The sequence below is a fragment of the Erpetoichthys calabaricus genome, chromosome 3 (genome assembly GCF_900747795.2).
Source record: "Erpetoichthys calabaricus chromosome 3, fErpCal1.3, whole genome shotgun sequence".
NCBI classification, from domain to species: Eukaryota; Metazoa; Chordata; class Cladistia; order Polypteriformes; family Polypteridae; genus Erpetoichthys; species Erpetoichthys calabaricus.
In genome coordinates, this window is record NC_041396.2 from 44818404 (window position 1) to 44842104 (window position 23701).

At 37.6% G+C, this 23701-nt stretch overlaps 1 protein-coding gene across 5 annotated transcripts in view; it reads left to right on the forward strand.

The window, feature by feature from the left end:
• Window positions 1-23701, forward strand: part of atp2b4 (ATPase plasma membrane Ca2+ transporting 4) — a 276706-nt gene that overhangs the window by 165779 nt on the left and 87226 nt on the right. For all 5 annotated transcript variants that reach the window (XM_051924554.1, XM_051924553.1, XM_051924555.1 and 2 more), the window contains exon 2: window positions 3106-3705. In XM_051924554.1, the coding sequence (XP_051780514.1) occupies window positions 3510-3705 (196 nt within the window). In that variant the 5' untranslated portion in view covers window positions 3106-3509. The remainder of the gene's footprint in view (window positions 1-3105; window positions 3706-23701) is intronic.

Here is a 23701-nt window from a genome sequence, read left to right on the forward strand (position 1 = left end):
CTGTCTAATTTTGTTATGATGCATATTGCATATTTTCTGTTAATCCAATAAACTTAATGTCACTGCTGAAATACTACTGTTTCCATAAGGCATGTCATATATTAGTCCTGCGGTGGGTTGGCACCCTGCCCTGGATTGGTTCCTGCCTTGTGCTCTGTGTTGGCTGGGATTGGCTCCAGCAGACCCCCGTGACCCTGTGTTCGGATTCAGCGTGTTGGAAAATGGATGGATGGATGGATATCATATATTAAAAGGAAGTTGCTACTTTGAAATCTCAGCCAATGATAAACAAAAATCCAAAGAATTAAGAGGGGTTCCCAAACTTTTTCATATGACTGTATATGTAAAGCGACCTTGGGTTTGTGAAAGGTGTTCTATAAATGCAACTTATTTATTATTATTATAATTATTATTATTATTATTCAGTACACTGAAAGCAGTCCTGAAGCTCTTGCTCAGATTCTTCTGTCCACACTTTAACAGTTTTCCTTACGGTGTGAACTTGTTTGAGGAGCTGTCTGTATTTCGGATAGAGGAATACAGAGATATGATCGGACCGTCTGAAATGAGGGTGAGGTGCAGCCTTATATACACCCTTTATATTATTATACACATAATCCAGTGCGATTTTCTCCTGTGTAGGAAAAGTAACATGTTGTTAGTATGCTGGCATCACAGTCCGTAATTTACAGTGGTTAAAGTCAACAGCCACTATAAACACTGCATCAGGGTGTTTGTGGTCTTGTTCATTTAAAACCTCATTGGGACATTTTGTGAAGCTTCCAATGACAACACAAAAGAAGTACATTAAACAGTTACCTGAGCAGAGTGAATAGCCCATAGGTCTTAATCATGCATTTTATATTTGCATGTGATTTTGTCTGGGGGTCACACAGAAGATGTTTAGGAACACCTCAGGGTAGCCCAAGTAGCAATGGGTGACCTCTTATTCCTGTTTCTTAACCTGTCACATTGGAGGCTATGTAAGTGTCCAGAGCGTGACTCATTCAAGCCAGAAGAAAGTTGGAAGAAAGGAAAGTCAGGAGTGAATAACGGGAAAGGTTCAAAATCAAACTGATAAGGCTGATAGCTTTTTGTAAACATATGTGAAGTGGACAATCTGGTGATCACTGGAATCACCATTTAACATAACATGAAAATCTTTGGGAATGTGGAATAAGAACTGGGTTACCCAGGGGAAAACCCACACACATTGGAGGAGAATGTACAAATACCACGAGGCCAGCGTCCATGCACAGAATTCAAACCTACAGCACTGGATTTGTGAGGTAGCAGTCCCACCCACTGTTCCACCATTATATCTTATGTTTTAATTCTTTACCTACTGAGTTTATAGTTGAATTATAATGTACTGTATTTGTAATATGCGTATATTGCACTTGACTTATATTACAGTACTTTACATTGAGTTGAACTGAATATTGCTTGCTGTAGTTATATTTCACATAGGGTTTCTCTCCAGGCTGGGGTTCAGATGCAGTTTTTATGTCTGTTTAGTTCACTTTTGATTCCTTTATGTTTACAGTGTTGCTCATTTACTTTCATGTTCCATGTGTTTTGTTGGTGGTCTCACAAGAGGTGGGGCCACCTTCCCATGACCATTAGGAGACTGCCCTCAGTCCTACAAAGATTGAGGGAAACTCACAGTTCCTTGTAGTTCATTGTTAATGCACTCATGGTGTGGTGAGTTCTCTTGAATTTCTTCTCTGCCTTTTGTGATTTTTAACCCTTGTCCTGTTTGTTTCACTTTGCTGTCTGGATTGTGTATTTGGACATTGTTCATTTTGGACTGCCTTTAATTTTGCGGCCAATTCATTTACCTACGTGTTACTCAGAGCTTATTTTTTGCCACCAAACATTTTAGTTAAAATAACTCTTTTTTATTTATAAAGATTCTCTGTTGTCGTCTAATGTAACTAGCCAGGGTTTGTTGGTCTTTCCCCCTCTAGTGGACATTTTAATTTGTTTCATAACAGGTTTAGTTCATAACCGCTGCTAAAAATTATATAAAAATTATTTCTTACTGAAATTAGCTTCCCAGATATCCAGTAGGCACCTCTGTTTAACTAAATGCTTACATCAAGTCACATTTAGAAAAATATGATTCAAAAGGTTTATTTTGGACAACTGAAATGTAACATACTCCTCTGCTACAGTGATAAAAAGCATTTTGGAGGTCTAGACAAGATGTAACATTTAAAATTTGATTGGCCATAGTACAATGTAGACAATTGGATGCTCACCAAGTCTCAGTACGCTTTTGGTGGGATGGGGAAGGATAAGGTGGCCACTTGATAGTTGCATCAGTAACAGTAGGTGTTAAACAGATTTCCTGCAGTAGTTATTAGCTGGCAAGGTCTGTGTGCAAGGTGCATCCTGGCATAAATCCATCAGCAGTGTTTGACACTGTCTGCTCGTCTCTGAAAGTCAAAAAATATTCTCTAAATTACTGAAGTGTTAATGTTGAGGAGCTATCCTCATTGTTAGCTAAAACAGCTGAAATTGTTACAAAAACCATAGTAACAATTCCTCCGTCTTATGGGGTGATGTGTGGATTTTTATCTGAACGGTTTATGTCTCCAGGGAACAATGTCAGGGTCAACTTTTGCCTCATATTTGATCCTAAAATAACACGTCAGATACGCAGTATTGTTTAGAATTTAGCAAGGCTCATTCTTCATGTGACTTCATAAAGGTTTCATCTCTTAGTCTAGAGACATGCTGTTAGGCTGACATTTAACTCTAAATTGACCTAGTGTGAATAAATCTGATCTGTGAAAACTAGCTGGCATCTCTGACCAAGGGAATTTCAAAAATATAAATATAAGGATGGACTTATAGGATTTGGAGGATGAAACTTTAATAAAGTTCAGGAGAGCCACTCAGTCTCCACTCTCCACCACTTTCTCACTGTGTAACACAAAGAAAATCAGATATCTTTCAGTCCTCTGATTGCAGAAATACAGAAAAATACCCTTGTGGTTTAAAAGTTGATTTGGATAAACTCTCTATGAAGTATTTTAGAGAAACTATGAATCAATATAATAGCTAATGTTTTGCTTTTTTTTTCCTATATTGTTTCAGGTGCCTTGAATGATCCATTCCTATTCATAGAAGATGCCTACGTGTCAAACACAGAATACGCCACGGCTGGAAGAATATGCACTTTTGGCTTAAGCCTGGTTCTGGGTGAGTGGGTCTTAGCTGACATTTCAGCTCTTCCAAAGAAAGAAAAGCTCCAGCAGTTACATTTCACCCCATAATTCCAGTTGGAATTAAGACATAGGTGGACCTCCTGGTTGAATGTCCAGTGAAAAGAAGAGGAAAGAAAAAGAAAGCAAGCCTTGCATACTGGGAGAATTTCCATTTTTTGAAAGGCTTTCTGAAAGCTTTTGTATTTTGACCATTTTTTCCTATTACTGAGCAAAATTATAAAAAAAAAAATCCACGTTCTGATTCAAGTCAGAGGTTGACTGTGGGAGAAAACAATGGCAAACAACATGGTGGATCACCCCCCTGGGAACTCAATTGCTGAGGGCAGCCGTGAAGGAGATTTTGGCTGCACGGTGATGGATTTGCGACAGCTGATGGAACTTCGGAGCGGAGAAGCAGTTGCAAAAATTAGAGATAACTACGGTGATGTCCATGGTCTATGCAGTAGGCTAAAGACCTCTCCAGTTGAAGGTAAGTGTTTTCTAAAAGCAAGTTACAATAATCATTGGCTAGGCGTGACTGTACGATTTTTAGACAAAACTTTAGTGAAAAATGAAAGCAGACTGTTAAATTCCTTGAAGAAATATTTTCTCCTTTATCATAAGGGAACTTGCCTAAAATGCAGAAACATAACTGATAGTAGAAATTAACCCAACCGTTCCTATTCCCATTTGTACTTGCATCTAAAGTGACTTCTGCTTCTTTGTCTTCACCTACCTATTTATTTCTACGGCCTGGTTAATCTTTCGGGGTTATGGGTAGTAGGAGGCCATTCTAACAGCATCAGGTACAAGGCAGGAACCAACCCTGAAGGGAGCTCCAGTGCATCACAGGGCCCGCTTATTCATTCTTTGCCAGTGTAGTCTCACCAATGAACCTAAAATGAATGTCTTTGGGGTATGGAACCTGAGCCAGAGTACCATGAGAAAAAAAACATGCAGTCCCGGTATGGCTGTCGCCCAGTTCCATAAATTCAACACTAAATTTTGTCTTAAGCAGGGCAATAGCTATTTATACACATTATTAACATGTGCTTAATATGTGTTCTGATTGACAAAATGTGCAAACGTCTGTGTAAAGTTCTTCTAGTGTTTATCATATAACTCTTGAGGAATTTTCAATGGGTGCACCTAAATTGCTGTTTACGGAACTCCAAAGCGTCATTCTCAAAGCGTGCATAAATCCATTGGGTCCTTGCATTGAACCCATCAATGGTGCCTAGGCATTCACCTGGCATAATCTCTGTTTAGTGTCCCCCGTGTTGGCAACCCTTATGCATCTACTAACCCTTGAGCAGACAACAGCAAGTGGCCCAAAGGATCTACAGAAGTTTACACTACAGCTGAAAGCTGTTACTTTAAACAACAATCCATTCCAAATGTGGAAACAGAACACAAAGGAAATTGAATTTGCAGCATGCAAACAGCATTCACAAATGTAAAAGATTTCTTCAAACAGAACTGTCATTATCATCCCATATTTATTTAATAATATTTTTCAATTAATACAGATGATAGAACTCTAACACACACAGATCCAACTAATCTGTTCAGGAACAGTACAATAATGTGTATACATTATGAGATTTATTAGACGAACATACAATGAAAAACACATCAGCTGCTTAGAATTTTCAATATCTTCTGTCATTTTCCTGTACTACCGTGTTTACTCTTGTCACCTTCAGTCACTATTGGGCACTAGTCAGCTTTTCTTCCAGTCTCCTGTTTCATGTTTGTAGTTCCCTAGCAGGAAGATGTTTTTCATATTCCCTTCCTGATGTCTCATCCAGGATCAGAGCACAGGTAATAATGCTTCCTGGAAGCCCCTGAAGGATTTTAAATACATTAAAGGGTAAAATCTAACTGAGCTCCCACAGCCTAGTGCCAAGCTATGAAAAATATCCCAGATACTGAAGGACAACACTGATTCCTGTGTTGATATATAGAAGCATAGATGAACTTCTCTGCTGGCTGTACGTCTTGCAAATGGTTATTCATTTTACTCACTTGATTTCTTCCTCTGACACTTTAGGCCTTAACCCTTATGAAAGGAAACATATCTTTCTGGCTTAATACACCACAGTGCAGGATGTTGAATTTATCCATGGAGTATGGGTTTGCAATATTTTGAAAGCTTAAAGCATTTTTAAAGCTTAAAGCAAAAGTATACTTGCAGAAGACGAGTCTTACATTTACTGATTGGGAAGGGGACGTGCTACAGATTTGGTTCTTCTTTATCAGTGAAGTCACATACTGTAGGTTCACAGGGTCAATTCTGTCACATGTACAGAGAACAGTGAAATCCTTACATGTGCCTATCAACATGTAACACGTTGCCACTGTCCGGCGCCATGATCAGAGAGTACATTCGGCCCTTGTAATTCATGGGTTTACAATTCGCAACTCCGGATGTTCACGGGTGTGTCATCAATAACTAAATGGAAATTATTTTCCAAATTTTGCGACCTACTGTGGAAAACAGTAGATGACGTGTGTAGGCAAGAAAATGTAAACTTTAACATTGTAAATTTCTTGGGGAGTTTTCACCATGACCCTTTTTGCCATATACACTGTCACAAACTCCACACAGAGCCATAGCAAGGTTTGGGGCAGCCACCCGTATAATTGGTATCCTGGCTGCAAAGTCGAAAAATGAATACAGCACTGATGTGCACAAAACCGAGTCCAAAACAGAACTGAGGGATTAGGGGAAAGGTGGAGGCTTTTAAAGGGGAAGACAGGAAGTGAGGTCAAAGGGGTCGGGCTCACAAGGGTCTTTAGCCATAGGCTCGAGCCCGGACGTGACATCAAAGGGGCCGGAGCCGGCAAGGTCTTCCTCCATAGGCTCGGACCCAGAAGTGACGTCAAGAGGGCCAGGTGAGATCTCCCGTGAATGGTCTGCACAAAAGGGAGAAAAAGAGTGCACTCTGCCACCTCCTGGTCTGGTTCGGAATTGCCCTTACCCAAGCCCTTTAGCTGCCTCCCATGCGCAGGTGTGTGACAAAACACATATATTTGTATCCCCTAGGATCAGTCATTCAACATCATAAAACTGCATTTTATTGCCAAGCTGATGACACACAGTTGTATTTACCCCTGACGCCAACTGATAAGGGTTCAATAGTCAATCTGCTTGACTGCTTTAATGAAGTTAAATGCTGGATGGCCAATAACTGCTTTCAATTAAATGAGAATAAGATAGAGGTGTTGCTCCTTGGACCTTCTGTTTCCTTCAGTAGCCTTGCCAATAACCTTCGCCCTTTGTCCCTCCATATTAAGACATACGTAAAAAACCTGGGGTGATTTTTGATTATTTTCTCAGATAAATGCTGCGGTCAAGGGTACTTTCTGTCATCTCAGAAACATAGTAGTACTAGGGTGTTGTACCGTGTTAGCCATTATGAATGTAGAGAAAAGCCAAGAAAAATGACACCTTTTATTGGCTAACTAAAAAGATAACAATATGCAAGCTTTCGAGGCAACTCAAGCCCCTTCTTCAGGCAAGATGTAATACAGAGACTGGAGTTCCCTGTGTTTATATACACACTCTAGGACAAGAAACAACATTGGTAAATCTTTAAATGAGAAATTTTAAATGTAAAAAATTAATAGATTCATTCAGGCTATGGTTAATTTAACAAGAGAGAAAAGAACAATGTATTGTCAAGATCTCTGGATAAGATAACTGTCCAACAAAGTCTTTTGAAGTTTGTAATGAGTTTTTTCAAAACAATGTGGGTCTGTAGACAGGTTGTCTGTAATTCTGAGAGATGTAAACAATCCTCATATCTGGCCATAAAACTCTTGTCTCTATTCAATCCATGTTGTAATGTATTAAATTTTAGCATGAGTTTAACTTCCCATTCTTTTCTCTCTTGCTGTGTTTTGAAGTTGCCCATAAGCACTGTGACAGTGTCCATGGCTATTGAAGTGGGCTGCTACAGGAACATCTGTGTTGCCATGTTTAATGTGGAACCTGTGTAAATTCATTCTCTGGTGGAGTGTTTGTCCAGTTTCTCCCACATAGAGTGCAGTGTCAGGACATTTCATGCAGAGAATTTGGTAGACTACATTAGATGATCTGCAGGAAAATGATCCCTTTATGTGATGTTCAAGTCGGCAGTGTGGTATAACTATACGGTCTGTATCATAGATGTGGGCACATGTTTTGCATCTTTTCTGTAAGCAGGGAGCTTCGGACAATTAGTTTTTGAAGGTTTGGTGGTTGTCTGTATGCCAGGAGGGGAGGTTCAGGAAATACATTTTTCAGTGTTTGGTCATTGTTTAGTATTGGCTAAAGTTCTTTTATAATTTTTCGAAGTGTTTCAAGATGTGGGTTATAGGTGACAAAATGCATATTGTAATCTTTTTAGTTAGCCAATAAAAGGTGTCATTTTGCTTGGCTTTTCTCCAGAAACATAGTTAAAATCAAATCTTTCTTATCTTCCAAAGACCTGTAGATTGTTACCCATGCCTTTGTTTCTAATAGCCAGAATTATTGCAATCCTCTATACCTTGAAGTCAGTCAGGCCTCCCTATCTCATCCTCAGCCAGTTCAAAGTGCGGCTGCCAGGTTGTTAACGGGTTCATGCAAGGAGGAACATATTACTGCTATCTTGGCTTCTCTTCATTGGATGCCTGTTAGGTTCAGGATAATGTTTAAAGTGCTATTAAAGCACTAAGTAATCTGGCTCCTCCATAGGACTCAAATCTTCTCAGCCGACATTCTTCCTCCAGGGCACTTAGATCATCTTCCCAATCTCTTTTATCAGTGCCCTGTTCTTGCCTAATAAGGGAAGGGGATCAAGCTTTTTTAATGGCTGCTCCAAAACTCTGGAATAAGTTACCTTTATTTGTTAAAACTTCTCCCACGGTCCGACATATAAATGCTGTTTAAAGAACCACCTTTTCTCAGGCTTTTGTCAACACAGAATGATGTTTCTGGCATGGTTTGGCTTGGGAGTCGTTTTGTTTTTATGCTTTGAGGTTCGGAGACATATTTTGTATTGTCTTTGTTATTGTAGTCATATTTTGTGTTTATACTGCAGCTTTATTTCTGTTTTAATTTGTACAGAGCTTTGGTGCAGCTGTTTTCTTTTTTTAATTGTGCTTCATAAATAAATTTGATTGATTGACTGATAAATAAAACTAAAAAGGTTTAGTTAGTGATCAAAGCATTAAATATATGTAATATTGATCATTCTCATTGTCTACTATCATACATATACACATAATTATATTATAATTAAGTTGAATTTTGTAAAATGTTACCAGTTCATTAAAGAACTGTGGAACTGCTCACTTTGTCTGAGGGATGCCACACACATTTGTCTCGGCTGTATGTAATCGGCCTTAACTGTGCTGTATGTGTATTGCCTCTTTTTGTATGTATGTGTGTGTCTGTGTGTTGTGTGTGTGTTAACCTACGTTGTCGGATTATCACAATTACGGTGGTCCTGTGCCCCAATTCCCTGTGACTGTACTACTACTTTACCTAGAAACCTCTGCCTTCTTTATCTAACATATGACCCTACCTCAAAATTAGAGTTATAATATGAAGTTAAAGTGAAAGTGTTCACAGTATATAATCAGAATTTCAGGCCTTGACAAAATACTAAAATGATAGTGAGAATATTTTAAACTTCCTTTCATTATTTTAAAAGGCTGCTTGCCTTTCCTTCATGAGGTTTCTGTATATGGAGTATAGTTTTCGCTACATACCATTCCTCTGACTGTCCATTGACAAAGTACTCTTATCATGAGAGACTGTAAAATTGGTCGGCATTGAGGTCTACTTCACTATAGCACTGATCTAAAAAAAATACAGAAAATTGGTGGATGAATTGTGTTCTACGTCAAATTTTGCCCAAGGACAGAGAGTTGATCGACATTATGAGCGTTAGTCACACCTGAGGGCAATGTGCATCTCCCTAGATGAGTATTTACTGTAACTTTCCAAAGGACCATAAGCACCTAATGTGTCAATGAATGTAGCTGTTAGATGAAGAAGAAGACATTGCATTTATACAGTACTTTTGAAGACACTCACAGTGCTTTACATAGAGGTGGGAAGCCAGTTCAGCCTCCATCAATTTGCAGCATCCAACTGGATGATGCAGTGGCAGGCATCTTTGCATCCGTATGCTCACCATACATTAGTCATTAAGTGGTGAAGGAGTTAGAGAGATACATTAGCAAATGAGGGACTGGGGATGATTAGGAGGCCAGAATGACCAGACCACGATGGGCAATTTAGCCAGGACATCAGGAAACACCCTACTCTTACGAAAGATGCCCAGAGATCTTTTATGAGCATAGAGAGTCCATTTTTACAGCACAATGTCCCCGTCACTGCAATGGGGCATTGGAATCCACACACAGACTACAGGGTTAGTGCCCCCTGTTGGCCGCACCAGCATCTCCCCAAGCTTTTCCTAGATAGGCTACCATCCAAGCATCTGCCTGAGCCATAATATAACTAGTTCCATATGGATTACCTGTTGTGAAGTGCATATGGTATGGCTAGATAACAATACAGTTTATTTAGTGGCACTGAAACCTCAGGATATTTAACATGCTGTAGCATAAAATAACACTGAGTGGCTAATGTGTAAAAAAAATATATCTTAAACACTGCCAGAAATGTGGCCCTGACCTTTCACCTGATACACTGTTTGCTGTGTAAAATAGTCCAGATCAAATCATGTCAGGATTTTAGATTTCAATGAGAAGCTCTTTGCGAAGCTCAAATGGATTAAGTAATTAACACCTTTTATGTTAGCTATATTCCTGTGCTTATGTCATGGCCTCGCATTTTAGAAATGGATATCTTTTGTACCGAACTTCACATTTACTGAATAAATGTTCAATGTCCTCAATTACCTGTGCTCCACATTATGCTATAATGAAGCTTATTTGTACATCTTAAATGGATATAACCTTCTGAACAATCAAAAGAATAAGAAAATAAATTGAGCTTAGTACTGAAGAGAGTGAAAGGCATGTAAAAGATCACAGAGTGGGGAAGCTGAGGTCAGAGGAGAGACTGGCCATATTTTTAAAGCGGTGAGGAGACTAGTTCTTTGAGAGGTAGGAGGTTAATTAAAACAGTGGGTGCTTGTTAGACTTGATGGGGATATTTACAACATTAATGGGCCATGACAGATGTTCCTTTGATATCAATCACTCACTCTTTACTTACTATAACATCTTTCACTACAGGCACAGTCATAAGAGAATTCAAAGATATCACACTCTACTGAAAATGCCAGTGTTAAAGGTGAAAACTGGACCTGACATGAGGGAAAACTAATTCTTAGCCCCAGTCAGATTAACATGCAGCTATGTTAGGGTGCTTGCCAAGAGTTCACCTTCATTAAATCACTTTTAATTGTTGCAGTTATCTGACACCCAAGAGCCTGGCTCTCTCAGCATTATGCTATTATCATTGTCTATTGGACCGTTTTGTGGATTAATTAGCTAGTACAATGACATGCCATGATTTAGTTTGTTGAATGTGCCCTCTGACGTTACACTTGACATAACCCATCCAATATAGGGTGTTAACAACTTTGGCTAGTGTGTTCAAGGTAGATTAAAGTCTTCACATCCCCATCCTGGAAGAATTTTTCATGTGTCTCCCTGTGTATGGCCTCTGCTGTTGTCGCCAACCAATTTTTGAGACAATTTTAATTACATTTTAAGGCCATTTTAGTGTCTGTCTGTCTACTGGTTCACAAATCACAAAGCAGGTGCTTTGGGTATTGCTGGGCTATTTTGACTCCCTATTATTATAAAAAAAAAAAGTCACGGTCTTTTCACATCTTCACCAAAGATTCAGAGAAACTGTCAGTAGTGGGAGTAGAATTCCCTTTGTTTCAAAGAGAAAATGATTTACAGGTCAAAAAGACAATGTGAGGTTGTGCAAAGCGTGTACTTGTTGTTGTGACATATCAATTATTTGTACAATAAACTATGTATGGAAGTAACCAGATACTCTGAACCTAACTATAACTGGAACTCTGTAAAAAATGTATATTAATATCTACACTCAAAATATCTCACTATTATATAAAAAAATCCTGGGACGAGACAAGACTTTTTCAGAGAGATAATTTCAAGTCCTGTGAGACGAGATTTTGTCAGGAGATTTAACCACGCCCACGGTCCACTCACCTCTCATTTGTGTGAATGCTATTGTTAGACACAGTTCCTGTGCTCTCAGCTCTTATAAGGTGCAAGCGGGGGCGGAAATGAAAGACAAAGAGTAGAAGACAAAGTAAAACATCATAAAGAAGTCCAAAAACGTTGGTGCGATACACATGCAGAGCAGGTTAGAGATTATGAAAGTACTATAATTCGAAAGTCTCAAAAACTGATAGTAAAGATCGCATTAGCGCTAACAAATGTAAATTATTACTCGGTGAAATAACGGAACAGCGAAAAGAGATTGAATATATATACATAGGTGATATGACAGAAGTATGTAGATATTGTTTGGCTTTAAAGTTTAAGTTGGAGACTTATAGATTATCTAATTTGTGGTGCCATCAGGGAAAAGTAGTGTTTCTTCCCAATGAAGAGGCGTATCTGCAAGAAATAAAAGATCTGTTATTTGGTGAAAGTGAAATCCACAAATGCTACATGCAAAATATCCGCATCTACAATAATCTGTTCGCGTTCGCATCATTTAGTGCTCAAAACGTAGATTGACATGATTCAGGACCATATGCTATGAGAATCTGTGGTCCCGCAACAATTAAAGCTACTACAAGTTTAATTTCAAAGAAACCACGATTTCGTCAGGTGATCACGGAGATGCGATACAACATAGAATCGAAAGAGTTAAACGATTGGATGTATTAGAAATTCTACAGCCAATAATGGGTACAAATCCATATGTCCAAAAGTATCGCACTTTACATGAAATTATTCTGAAAAACAAGGGCAAAGGAGTTTTCTTGGATTTCTATATGAATCCGAAAGATCACGCTCGCATATACAATAAATCAACATGTGACAAATTGTCAGTGATAATAGTTTTGAAAGATGGAGATATCAAAGACAGAGTTAATATTCGTGTTTATCCAAAAGCAAAGCACGATTCGATGCAAGCGGCAGATCTAGGAAATGACTACCACCATATCTTGTGGTAGCTTTGTTGTGGTTGTATGTACTGTCTACTTTGTGAAGTATGTTGTGATCATGCAGACTGTAAGAGGTGATATAATAAATGACAAGTCTTTAAAGTGCTCATTTTGATTTACACTTTATCCCTAATTTAATACCACATATTCAGATAAAACAGGCAAATAAATCTGCCGGTTCTTTTGTCAACTGTAGTTAACTGAATGGCCTTGCAACACATGCTTCTCCATTATAACTGGAACAGTTATAGAGTCCAGCTGGCTCTAATTCTTCTTAATTGCACTAGTCATTTCATTCATGATTGGCAGATAGAAATACAGAGCAATTCAGTGAAATCAATCATACAATAAATGTAGTTTAATTACTACAGTGATAAATCTTGAATCACATATATTTTGGCAGTGACATAATTCAACGATTTCTGTTTGAGCAATTACAGTTCCATGGTGGTTAACCTGTTTTAGCTATGTGGATACTTTTATGAAAAGATGTCCATCTCTGGCACAAGAGGTGTATTTGAATGCTGGGACACCAAAACTAAGAATATTCCTGACTAATATAAAATCATTTTGGCAGTAAACAGAGATTTTTTCAAGGAGAAGCCAAAGCAATTACAGCAAACTAACATTTTACAGCCTCTAAGCAGTCATCACCCTGGCATTGAGATGTGCAGTTTTAGTACATTAATTAGACATAAGCCATACTTGCTAATGTTTCTTTTGTTCTTTAAACTACACAATCTAAACAAGGATTCCTGCCTCCAGCTGAGATGTGGGCAGCAGGAGTCATGAGACGAGAATATATGAATTCTGCTGAACTGGTCCTCCTGCAGCATTGGCTTCATCAAAGATATGAGACTCCAAGGAAAATCACCTGAACTCCCCAGGAGCAGGAAAGCGGCATAGGGAGATTTCATATATTCAGTTGCAGGATAATAATCTCAGCATGTAAAGAACAAAAAAAATACAGATAGGTCACATTTTAGGGCCATCCATTGTTCTGGCAGTTGAATATTTTAGAACAATCAAAAAGGAGGTGACAAGATATAGAAAATTCCTCCTGCCTTTGTCTTGTACTTCATCTTTTCCCAATTCTGTGTGGGGTCGATGTGCTGGATCAGCCTTCTCCATACAGCTCAGTCCTGCACCTCCTACTAAGTCAAGCCCTTATCCTTCAGATGTTCTTTTACTTTATCCATTCACCTCTGGATCAGTCTCCATCACTTGCACTTCCCCTGTGCTTCCATTTTCTCTTTTGCCCATATATTCATTGTTTCTCCTCATCACATGTCCATACCACAACCTAATTTCCTATACTTTTTATCTATGTCTTCCACCTTTGTTGTATCTCTGATTGTGTCATTTCTTATTCAGTCTTTTTTTGTAACTCCACACATACCTTTAACCTTCACCTTAATTCTCCAGTCACATAATATTCCTCTTGCCTTTGTGTTACATATAATTTCATAAAGAAATAGAAAAGACACAGGAAGAACATGTAGATGCCACACAGACCAGGCACAGGATTCAAACCTAGGACGGTGGATCGGTGAGGCACCAGAACTAACTACTGAACCACCTTGCTACCCATCTTGAAGAAATATGCAGCTGGAAAAAATGTTTGCCATATGGATCTCTAGAACAAGTAAAATAAAAAACTCCTTATGAAAGTGTTTGTTGTTAAAATGCAATATGTAAATAATTATTAATAGAAGGCAGCATTTAGTTTCTGTTTTAATTGTTAGAAGAGGGGATTCTCTTCTGTGTTGATTGTAGGATTGCATGCTCTCCCTGCACTTACGTTGCCTGTTCATGCCTAGTTTCTAATTTTCATTCATTGCTAATATGATCCGACTCTCTGAAGTGCTGTATTATACGTTCAGAGAGTTAACACATTAAAAAATCTATTTTTAAAAAAGTTAATGGATTAATCAAAAGATATAGGGATGACTAATAAATTTCTGGCATGAAAAAACTCATCTTCTGTTTGTGAAGCTTCATCATTGGACTTATTCAAATTTATTTTAAAGACTCTCTTCTTCCCTTTTCTATTTCAATCAACTGTATTCTTATTCCGTTCTTCTGTAAAAAACCTGCACTCGTCCACATTTTACCACTCTGACCATACTAACTTCTACTTAACCGTACTATTCAGTTTGTTCTTTACCTAGGCACATTTTAGCCTTTAACTGTGACACACTATTGAAAGCTCTTGTGCTTGCTGTTTACTCTCTATGGTAAAGAGCCTTTTAATTGTGTGTTCTATTGAAGGGTGCTCTTAAAAATAAAGACTGATTAATTAACTGATAAAATAAGTAAACACCATTATTTTGGAAAAATAAAGGCAAGATTAAAAAGTAACACACAAATAATCTGTTAAAAAGAATACAAAGACATCTGTAGCTCTAACACTAGGCATGGATATACAGCTTAACTCACTGGCACTGTCTTATCTACATTCCACATCAAAATGCACATGACATAGATCTCCATCATTTCATCTACTCTCTCTTCTAAGACCAAGCCACACACTACCTCTCAGCTGCTAAGCCTTTGCTCCAGTCTCCAAACTCAAATCAAACTGTCAGAGAACTTCTTCTTTGCCCACTTCTATGTAGGATCAATGTGCCTGATCAGCCGTCTCCATTGATCTTGGTCCTGCACTTCCTCCCCAGTCAAGCCCTTTTCCTTCAGATCTTTTACTTTATCCATCCACCTCCACTTTGGCTTCCCATGCTTTGTCTTCCACTGTATTTCCATCAGTTTTTCCCACATATTAATTGTCTCTCCTCATCACATGCCCATACAACTTCAGCTTCATTTCCCATAATTTCTTAGTTATTTCTCCCACCTTTGTTATACCTCTGATTGTTTCATTTCCTATTCTGTCATGTTTAATAACTCCAGACATCCATCTGAAAATTCTCATTTCTGTAAAATCCATGTCTCCGCTCCATACATCATTGCTGGTCTTTCCAAGTTTTTAAAGCCTTACCTTTAACCTTCACTTTAATTCTTTGATGACACAATATTCCTGATACATCCTTCAAATTATTCCAGCCACACTGCACTCTGTGGGCTATCTGTACATCTAATTTTCCATCTTGGGCTACCCTGATCCTAGATATTTAAATGTATTGCCTATTTTCAATAGTCCTCTCTGCAAGCTATCTTTTGAATCTTGATCATCATTAACCCTCATGTATTGTCTTCTTCATATTTACCTTCAATCCTCTGTATTCAAGGGCCCTTCTCTATTCTGTTTTAACGTGTAGTGTATTTAAATTCAGAGTCACTTCCCAGAAAGAATAACCTCAATAGATTGCCCTCTTCTGGCTCCAGGCTCCAAACCCTGCTGTTCTGGATTACAGTTATAAAAGACCAGTTATCCGTAATTTCTTGTAGACTTCCTGCAGTTCACATTAATGATTTGAGTTCAGTTGTCTTCTGGGTAGGATTACTTGCTGCGGTGTACTTATCTAAAGTCTCTAATGAATGTCTTTCTAGGGTACTCTTTGCACAAACACAAGAATGTTTCTCACTGAAAGCATGTGTTTATCCTTGTTAGCCTTAGATACATTCTCTACTCACCAGTGGAAGCTTTCCTCTTACATTGCACTTGCTTGAACTGTGGATATTTTCCTATTTTGGGCCACCACCACTTCTGGACCTGGCAAACATTTGCCAGCCAGGCAACCTGTTAGAATATGTAAGAAAGATGAGTGCTGCTTTTCCTACATAGATGATAATTCTTGAAAGCACTGGGATTATAATGAACTCTAAAATTAGCCATTTTCTGGCTTTGGATATCAGAGCTTTAATATCAGTCTTAACTTCACAAGATAACAATCTTTACTACTGAAATGATTTAACTTTGTATAAGTAAAATGCATAGTCAATCAACAGCAAGAGTAAAGATAATGTAGTATCTCTGTGGTTTTGAAAATACAATAATTCACATACTTGGTTTGGGAAATGTGGACAGTTTCACCTCATGAGTACTGAAATAATGATAGCAGCATTTCATCTAACAGATGTGTAGATTCTACATCTTCCGTCTTAAATGATACTTGCATCACCAGGTTTCCTGCACCGTAATGAGCTTGCTACACTAAAGAATTTGTGTTTTTTTCAGTGTTTCGTTTTTCTGCTTGGGGTTATCATCCATGGCTCTGGGGAGCTGCTTGTTCCCACCTCCTTTCTTAGCTACAAACAGATTGCTTGCCACTAATTTTTCTCTTTCTTCCTCTGGTTGACACTATGGGGGGAAATTCACTCAAAAACAAGTCAATGTCACATAAGTGATTCAGGTACTTAGAGGTGTTATTAAAATGAACTCATTTAAAAATTAGACAAGACAATGAAATCCTTGGCTTTCCTAGGTCAATCATGTAAGGTTTGCTATTCCACAACATGTAGTAAATGAGAGGATATAAAAATAACTTTTCACAGTATGTATATAAATTTAATGTGACGTAGTAAAACTAAGTTCTTGCTGAGGTATTCTTTACTAAATAGCCTTACTATTCATTTTAATCATCTCTTATGCTGCGTTGTTTTTTTAAATGCATTGCAGTGTCAGGCTGCTTAACACCATTTAAAATTAAGAGAGAGATAAGGACTAGTGTTGAAATCTGAATACTGATGTTCTGCAGATATAGATGCAGCTCCAGATTTAATTCAGCATTGCAGTTTAACTATTTTTCATCAATTTTGTTACAAATATAAGGAAAAAAATACAAATGAGAGAACAATCTGCAAAACAGATACAAAAAAATCTGCAAAACATGGCAGTTAATATTAAAATCATTTGTTTATATAAGAAACCACCTTTGTTGACATTTCTTAACCATAGTAAGGGCACAGTCTGAAAATATCAATAGTTCATTGACCCAAATTCCAAATATTTGTAAAATGTGACTTGCTCAACTAATTCTTAGTGGCACTGTTGTTCTTTACCAACTAAAATCTATGAAAATCTAATTTTTTGACATCAAGGTCAACAGATTTATCAAAAAATATGACGACTCAAGGTTAAGACATTCATGTAATGAAGTGTCATATTCTGTAAACCCCAACCAATGCAGAATATTTATCCATCCATCCATCTTCTAAACCTGCTTATCTTTAGCAGGCCAAGGGGAAGCTGGAGTCTTTCTCAGCAACCATTAGGTGCAAAGCAGGACAATCATTGAAAAAGACGGCAGTTTATCGCAGGGTGAACAGAAACACAAACACAGAATGCTAAATTGGCACCTAATTTCTTTATCCATCCCTCTGCTTTCTAACCTATTTATACAGTTTACAATCCCAGCAGCACAGGATTCAAGGAGTGAATAAGCCCCAGTACAGTAGAGAAACACCATCTTTTGCAGATGTTGTATAGGAAAGCACCTTGACAGCCAGAAATGATTGTTCATCAGAATGATTTAAAGTATTTTACTGTAACTGTAGCCAGAGCTAGTTTGCTAACCAGCTTGAGCAATATAATTTACTTATACAAGAGACTTTATAATATAAATTATAAATAAATAAATAGACTTTATTTCCTTTATAATAGAACACTGATCCATTTTTTGAAACAGTATTTGTAAAGTGTTTAAATTATTAAACAATACTTAAGAGATTTTGTGTTTTTACTTTTTCAGAATGGGAGAAAGTCTCAAAATGGGGTGAAATTGCTTGTGATCAGGGGAAACTTAACTGTTGTACCTGGCTACCCTGGACCCAGGTTTAAATCCCAGCATTTCAGTATCAATTGGGGGGCTTAAATGTTTTAGACTTTAAAACTGCTAATGCTGCTTTCAAAACTAAAATGGTTTCAGAATTGAAAAATAAGCATAGCATATGGCATACAATTCCTAATCTAGCCTTTCAAAAAAGTCAGTGTTATAACATTACATTTCTGCTTGCAATTTTGACATTGGAAATGTTCCTTTGAAACTTGCTAGCTTCCATAAATAGGTTCCCCTTTCTTGGTAACTTATATATAAACATAATTTTTCCCTTTATACAGTCAACTCCAGAAATATGGGCACCCCTCAAAAAAGAGAACAAAAACATTAATGTAATTTAGAACAGATAATACAATGATTGTAAAATTCCTCAACTGTTTGGAGAAATTGTTGACTATTCATTTAATAAAAACTATCCCTGCAAAAATTATGTTATATCTTCAGAATAGTTTATCTTGTCAAAATGGCAAAATTATTGGCAGCCTTGAAGAATCCTATAAAAAAGACCAAATAAGTTTGCATCTTTGGGAAAAAAATGTTTCTTGATGTTGCTTTTAGAGTCTAGGAACTTTTGGCATCTAGGATCTGTTGTCTATGGCCATTTCCTGTTTCACTTTGGTATAAATATGAGGTAACACACATATAAAAAAGATCTCTCAACTCAAATTAGAAAAAAGGTGGTTGAGCTGCATAGATTGGGGAATGGCTACAAGAAATAGGCATTCAATTGAAATTACCAGTAAGTACTGTTGAAAATTTACCAGGAAGAAGGCAGATCTGCATATTGCCCCCACGCACGGTGAAGAAAAAGCTAAGAGAACGAGGAACCCAAAGATCACAGTTTCACTGCTGCAAAGTTGAATTAAATCTTGGGGATTCAGTTTCAATGTCATCAATGAGACGACATGACCAGAAGCTTTATGGATATGTAGCACTAAAGAAGCCTCTCCTGAGTCCAAGACACAAATCCAAGTGTCTCAACTTTGCCAGCCATCATTGGAGATCAACTGGAATCATGTGTTGTGGTCAGATGAGACAAAACTTGAACTTTTTGACCATGCACACCATTGCCATGTTTGGCAAAAAAAGAGAACAGCATGCAAAGAAGGCAACCTCATACCCACAGTAAAATATGGTGGTGGCTCTTTGATGCTTTGGGGCTGTTTTATTGCCAGTTGTTCTAGGGCTCTTGTTAATGTCAATGGTATAAATAATTCCATTAAATACCAAAACATTTTAGCCAAGAATCTGGTTGCCTCTACGAGAAGGCTGAAACTGAGCCCTGGTTTGGTCTTTTGGTGTTACTACAGGAAAGCTTAATTCTGTTCGACAATAAATGCATGAGGCTCACCTGTTTGTTTAAGCACAAAATATCACTCATTGCATCAGAAGTACAATGTAACTAACAAAGTGCATTTGTGTATGCAATATTTGTAGTTTTTTTTTTGTTACCCAAGGACTAATATTAGCAGTATATGGTGTACTGACAAAGTCATTAGACGTAAAACCCTGGGGCCTTTCCCTTAATGTTTTATGTGCCACAATTAACGAGCAGGGGTGGCACCAGAGGTTGGAATGTTGACAGTGTGGAAAGGATAAGTAAGATGAGAGCCAGTACGCATCTTAAGAGTACCAGTAGTGCAAAGCAAAAAAGAAGTGCTTGAGTTTTGCATCTTCCAAGAGTTGTGACAAACTTTCTTTTACCATTTCACAATGTGACCACATCTCTTATTTTCCTGCCAAGGACACTGCCCTGTCTCCAGTCATCCATCCAGCTAGCTGGTTAGTGGTAATAATAATAATTGTTTTAATTAATAATTGTTTGCATTTATATAGCGCTTTTCTCACTACTCAAAGCGCTCAGCAATTGCAGGTTAAGGGCCTTGCTGAAGGGCCCAACAGAGCAGAATCCCTTTTGGCATTTACGGGATTTGAACCGGCAACCTTCCGATTGCCAGTGCAGATCCCTAGCCTCAGAGCCACCACTCCGTACTATTTTTGTGGCCCGTCAGAATTCTGTTGTGTCCTTCATTGCATAAAGTGTGTTCTCATCATGTGGCAGAGCATGTAAGTTAACATAATATTAATAAATATCAACAAATAAAAAAACACATTTCTTTTTTCTATAACGTCACCAAATTTCATTAAAAATCCGTAGGTACCTGTACAAAATATATCGAAGTGTCCTTTCTTAGTGGATGCTTACTGACTGAAACGTACCAGACAAATTTCAGCTTTTTAACAAAAATGGAAACAGTGCCTTTGTTGATGAGTAAGCATGTGACTGGACGAGTGAGTCAGCTTTGCATTTTATATACAGTATATAGCTAAGGAGTTTATTAAAAAAAAAAAAAAAACTTTTTGGTAAACTTATAAATTTTGTACTATATTACATTGAATTCACAGGGATTCTTTTAAAAAGCTGTGGTGATAGTCCAACAGAAAACATTTAAAGAAACCACACGTTGCATTAAATTACAGGGAAAGGATATTTTGAATTGTGTGCATATTAATGAATTTTAAGATTAAAATTATTTTCATTGAACACAGTAGAACTACCTTGACAAAGAAATCCAGTTTTGCAGCTAACCAGAAGTGCAAACAGAAGTTAACTGCAAATAATCAGATAAACAGAAATAAATGCAGCACTGAAGGATTGTACAGACAATAAATAGTAAGTCAAGAGTATATACAGAATGATTAGAGAGAGTCAGTATGGGCAGTGGATACAACAGGTACAGTACAGTATGAATAGAATAAGCACAGTAAAATATTAAAACAGATTCAATAAAAGAAATAGTAACTTGTAGATACAGGTACACGTACAGCAGAGCCCTGAGAGTTTTGAGGTATTAATGGTTCAAGACTACAATGCAAACATGACTTTCTAAGGTTATTGTAAGGAAATCACATGCTTGCTGTTAGTGTATTGAAATTCATTATTTAGAAATCAGATTGATTAGAAAAAAGTGGATGATACTAAATAAGTACTGTATAACTAACAAAATTAAGAAGGTCACATATTCAAGATAATTCATCAAATTTACCCAGAATTGACTATAGTGGCTTAGAAATTTAAAATGAATACAAATGCTAAATTTAGTTTTTGTGACAGTATTCCTGAAACTATTTGAAATTAATTTTGATCTCTTTATAAAAAAAAACATTTTGAATTGAGTTACAAACGTACATTTAAAAAGAGACTAATGTGGATCCTGGTTTTGAAGAAACAAATCTTACGTTAAACTAAAACTCCACTAAAAATAATTAATGTCATTTGTACTTACCGTATTAGTATTAGCATGTTAATATATACACAAAATTAAATGGTCTGAAATAAATTGTGCTTGTAACATTCTAAAACGGGTGTAAATGTGGACAATTTCGGAATGTAAAAACATGAAATGATGCAAATTTTAAATTGTTTAAAATTTCTTCATAAACTGTTTTTATTCTGTTCCCCGGCAGTGTGATGAGTGTATTGTATGTTTTTTTTGGTATTGTTAATGTTCAATAATTTAAAAAAAGTGGATGTTAAATCCACATCCAAATTAACATCGGCATATTAGAAATATTCCCAGATCATGAATTAAGGTACAAATAGGTTGCACAACAAAAGTTAAAAGAGTATTTAAAATAGGTAGCTTTTCAAGTAGCAGTGTTGAGACGTTTGAACTTTTTAGGTGTGGCGCTGGTATAAAAAAAAAAAGTCTGTTTTGTTTGAACATGTAGCTGCTAACTTGTTACCGCAAGTTCCGCTGTGCTGTTGAACCGATGGAACTGATTATATGCCTTGCTTTATTAATAATTTAAGACCCCCGACTCGAACTTAAGCTTATTGATGAATGTCGACTGCGTACCCTGAGAGCGCGCGCGCCACCGGGACATCTAGACTCTGTCGCCCGAAAACAAGGCGCTGGGGGGCCAGGGCTGATGAACTCCCACTTGTGGTTTGCCTAATGCGAAAAGGCTTGTAGCGCAAACAAATTATTATTTGTTTTGGAATGGCGGTGAAAAACAGGTACTGCATCATGTGGAATACCCAAAATAACAAGGCGCGTAACCGCGCGGGAAATGCTCCGTTACGTGCGCGCGAACTACAAGAGTCTCGGAGGAGTGGGCTTTTTCCTTGAAGGCGTTCACAGACCACTTCAGCTGTGCAACAGGAAACCATACAAATTAGTGCGTTGCTCAGAATTGTTAGTTTTAAATTAATATCACTTCGCTGAAGGTCAGTGTCAGGATGCAGCCCGCATGGCTAAGTTTATTAAATCGCCAAAACGCATATGGCCTCTTATCGTCCTACTACACTTTGCTCCCACCGCCCATACGTTCAGGACCCAGAAGGCCTCTACGATTAGGCGAGCATGATGGGAAGGGGGAATTCCTCCAGTTTAGAGGTGTGCTATTTAAGGTGGAGTTATTTCTCCTCCCCACCCCGCCCACAGCGGATTTTTTAAGGTGGACCTGATGTCTAATTTAACAAAATGACCAGAGAATGCCCGAAACCCAAGTGGTGAGTAGAATTTTAGAATACATAGATGGGTAGATAGATAGATATTTATTTATTCAGAGGGGAAAATTTGGCCCTTATAGAAACTCAATAAATAAATACATATATACACACACACACACACACAGAGGTCTGAACATACACCAGAATGACTAAAATAAATAAATAAAATAAACATAACTTTACAGCTACACTCACAATGAGGCATAATGAAAGTGTATTTCTGTTGTAATAAAGGAGCCCCAGTAGTGTTTTTTGACAAATTTCTGATGAATAATTTGTTTGCTGAAAGTGCTCATTGTTAGTGTATCAGAGAGAGAATGAGTCTGATATTTTAATAGGATTGTTAATTGGGTGGGCCTCTCTTGAAGTGATATTACTGGCCCAGTGCATTCACCACAGCTTAGCAAATCACACCGGCAATCACAGCGTTGTAGAATATTTGAAGAGTGTCACTACCCACATCAAAGAAACACAATCTTCTAAAAAGAACAAGTCTGCTCTGCCCTTTTTGTAGAGTTCCTCTGTGTTATGAGACCCAGCCCTTGATGTGAACCCCCAAGTACTTGTATCAGCACACGGTCACTGCTTGAATAGTGACTGTTTGGCATAGCCAAAGTCAATAAACAGTTACTTGGGTTCAGTGATGTTAAGTTGCAGACAATTATATTAAATTTACTGACACCTTTATCCAAGGCGACTTAAAACATGATACAATTAGTTACATTTATTTTGGTTTTCCAATTAGAGCATAGTCAGGTCACACAACATCAGTAGCAGGATTTGAACATACAGCCTCAGGGTTTGAAGTCCAAAGCTTTAAAAAGCTACACCACACTGCCTATCTTTCTGCCCCAAGCAACAAAGTTTTACACCTGACTCCTGTACTCTGTTTCAGCCCCCTTATCAATACACCCCATAACATCAGAATTACCTGGGATTTCTGCAAATTACATGACCTGCTGTTATATTTATAGTCTGTGGTGTACAGAGTGAAGGAAATTAGAGACAGAGCTGTTCCTTGTGGTCCTTCAGTGTTGCTCACAGCCGTATCAGAAACAGTCCTTGAAT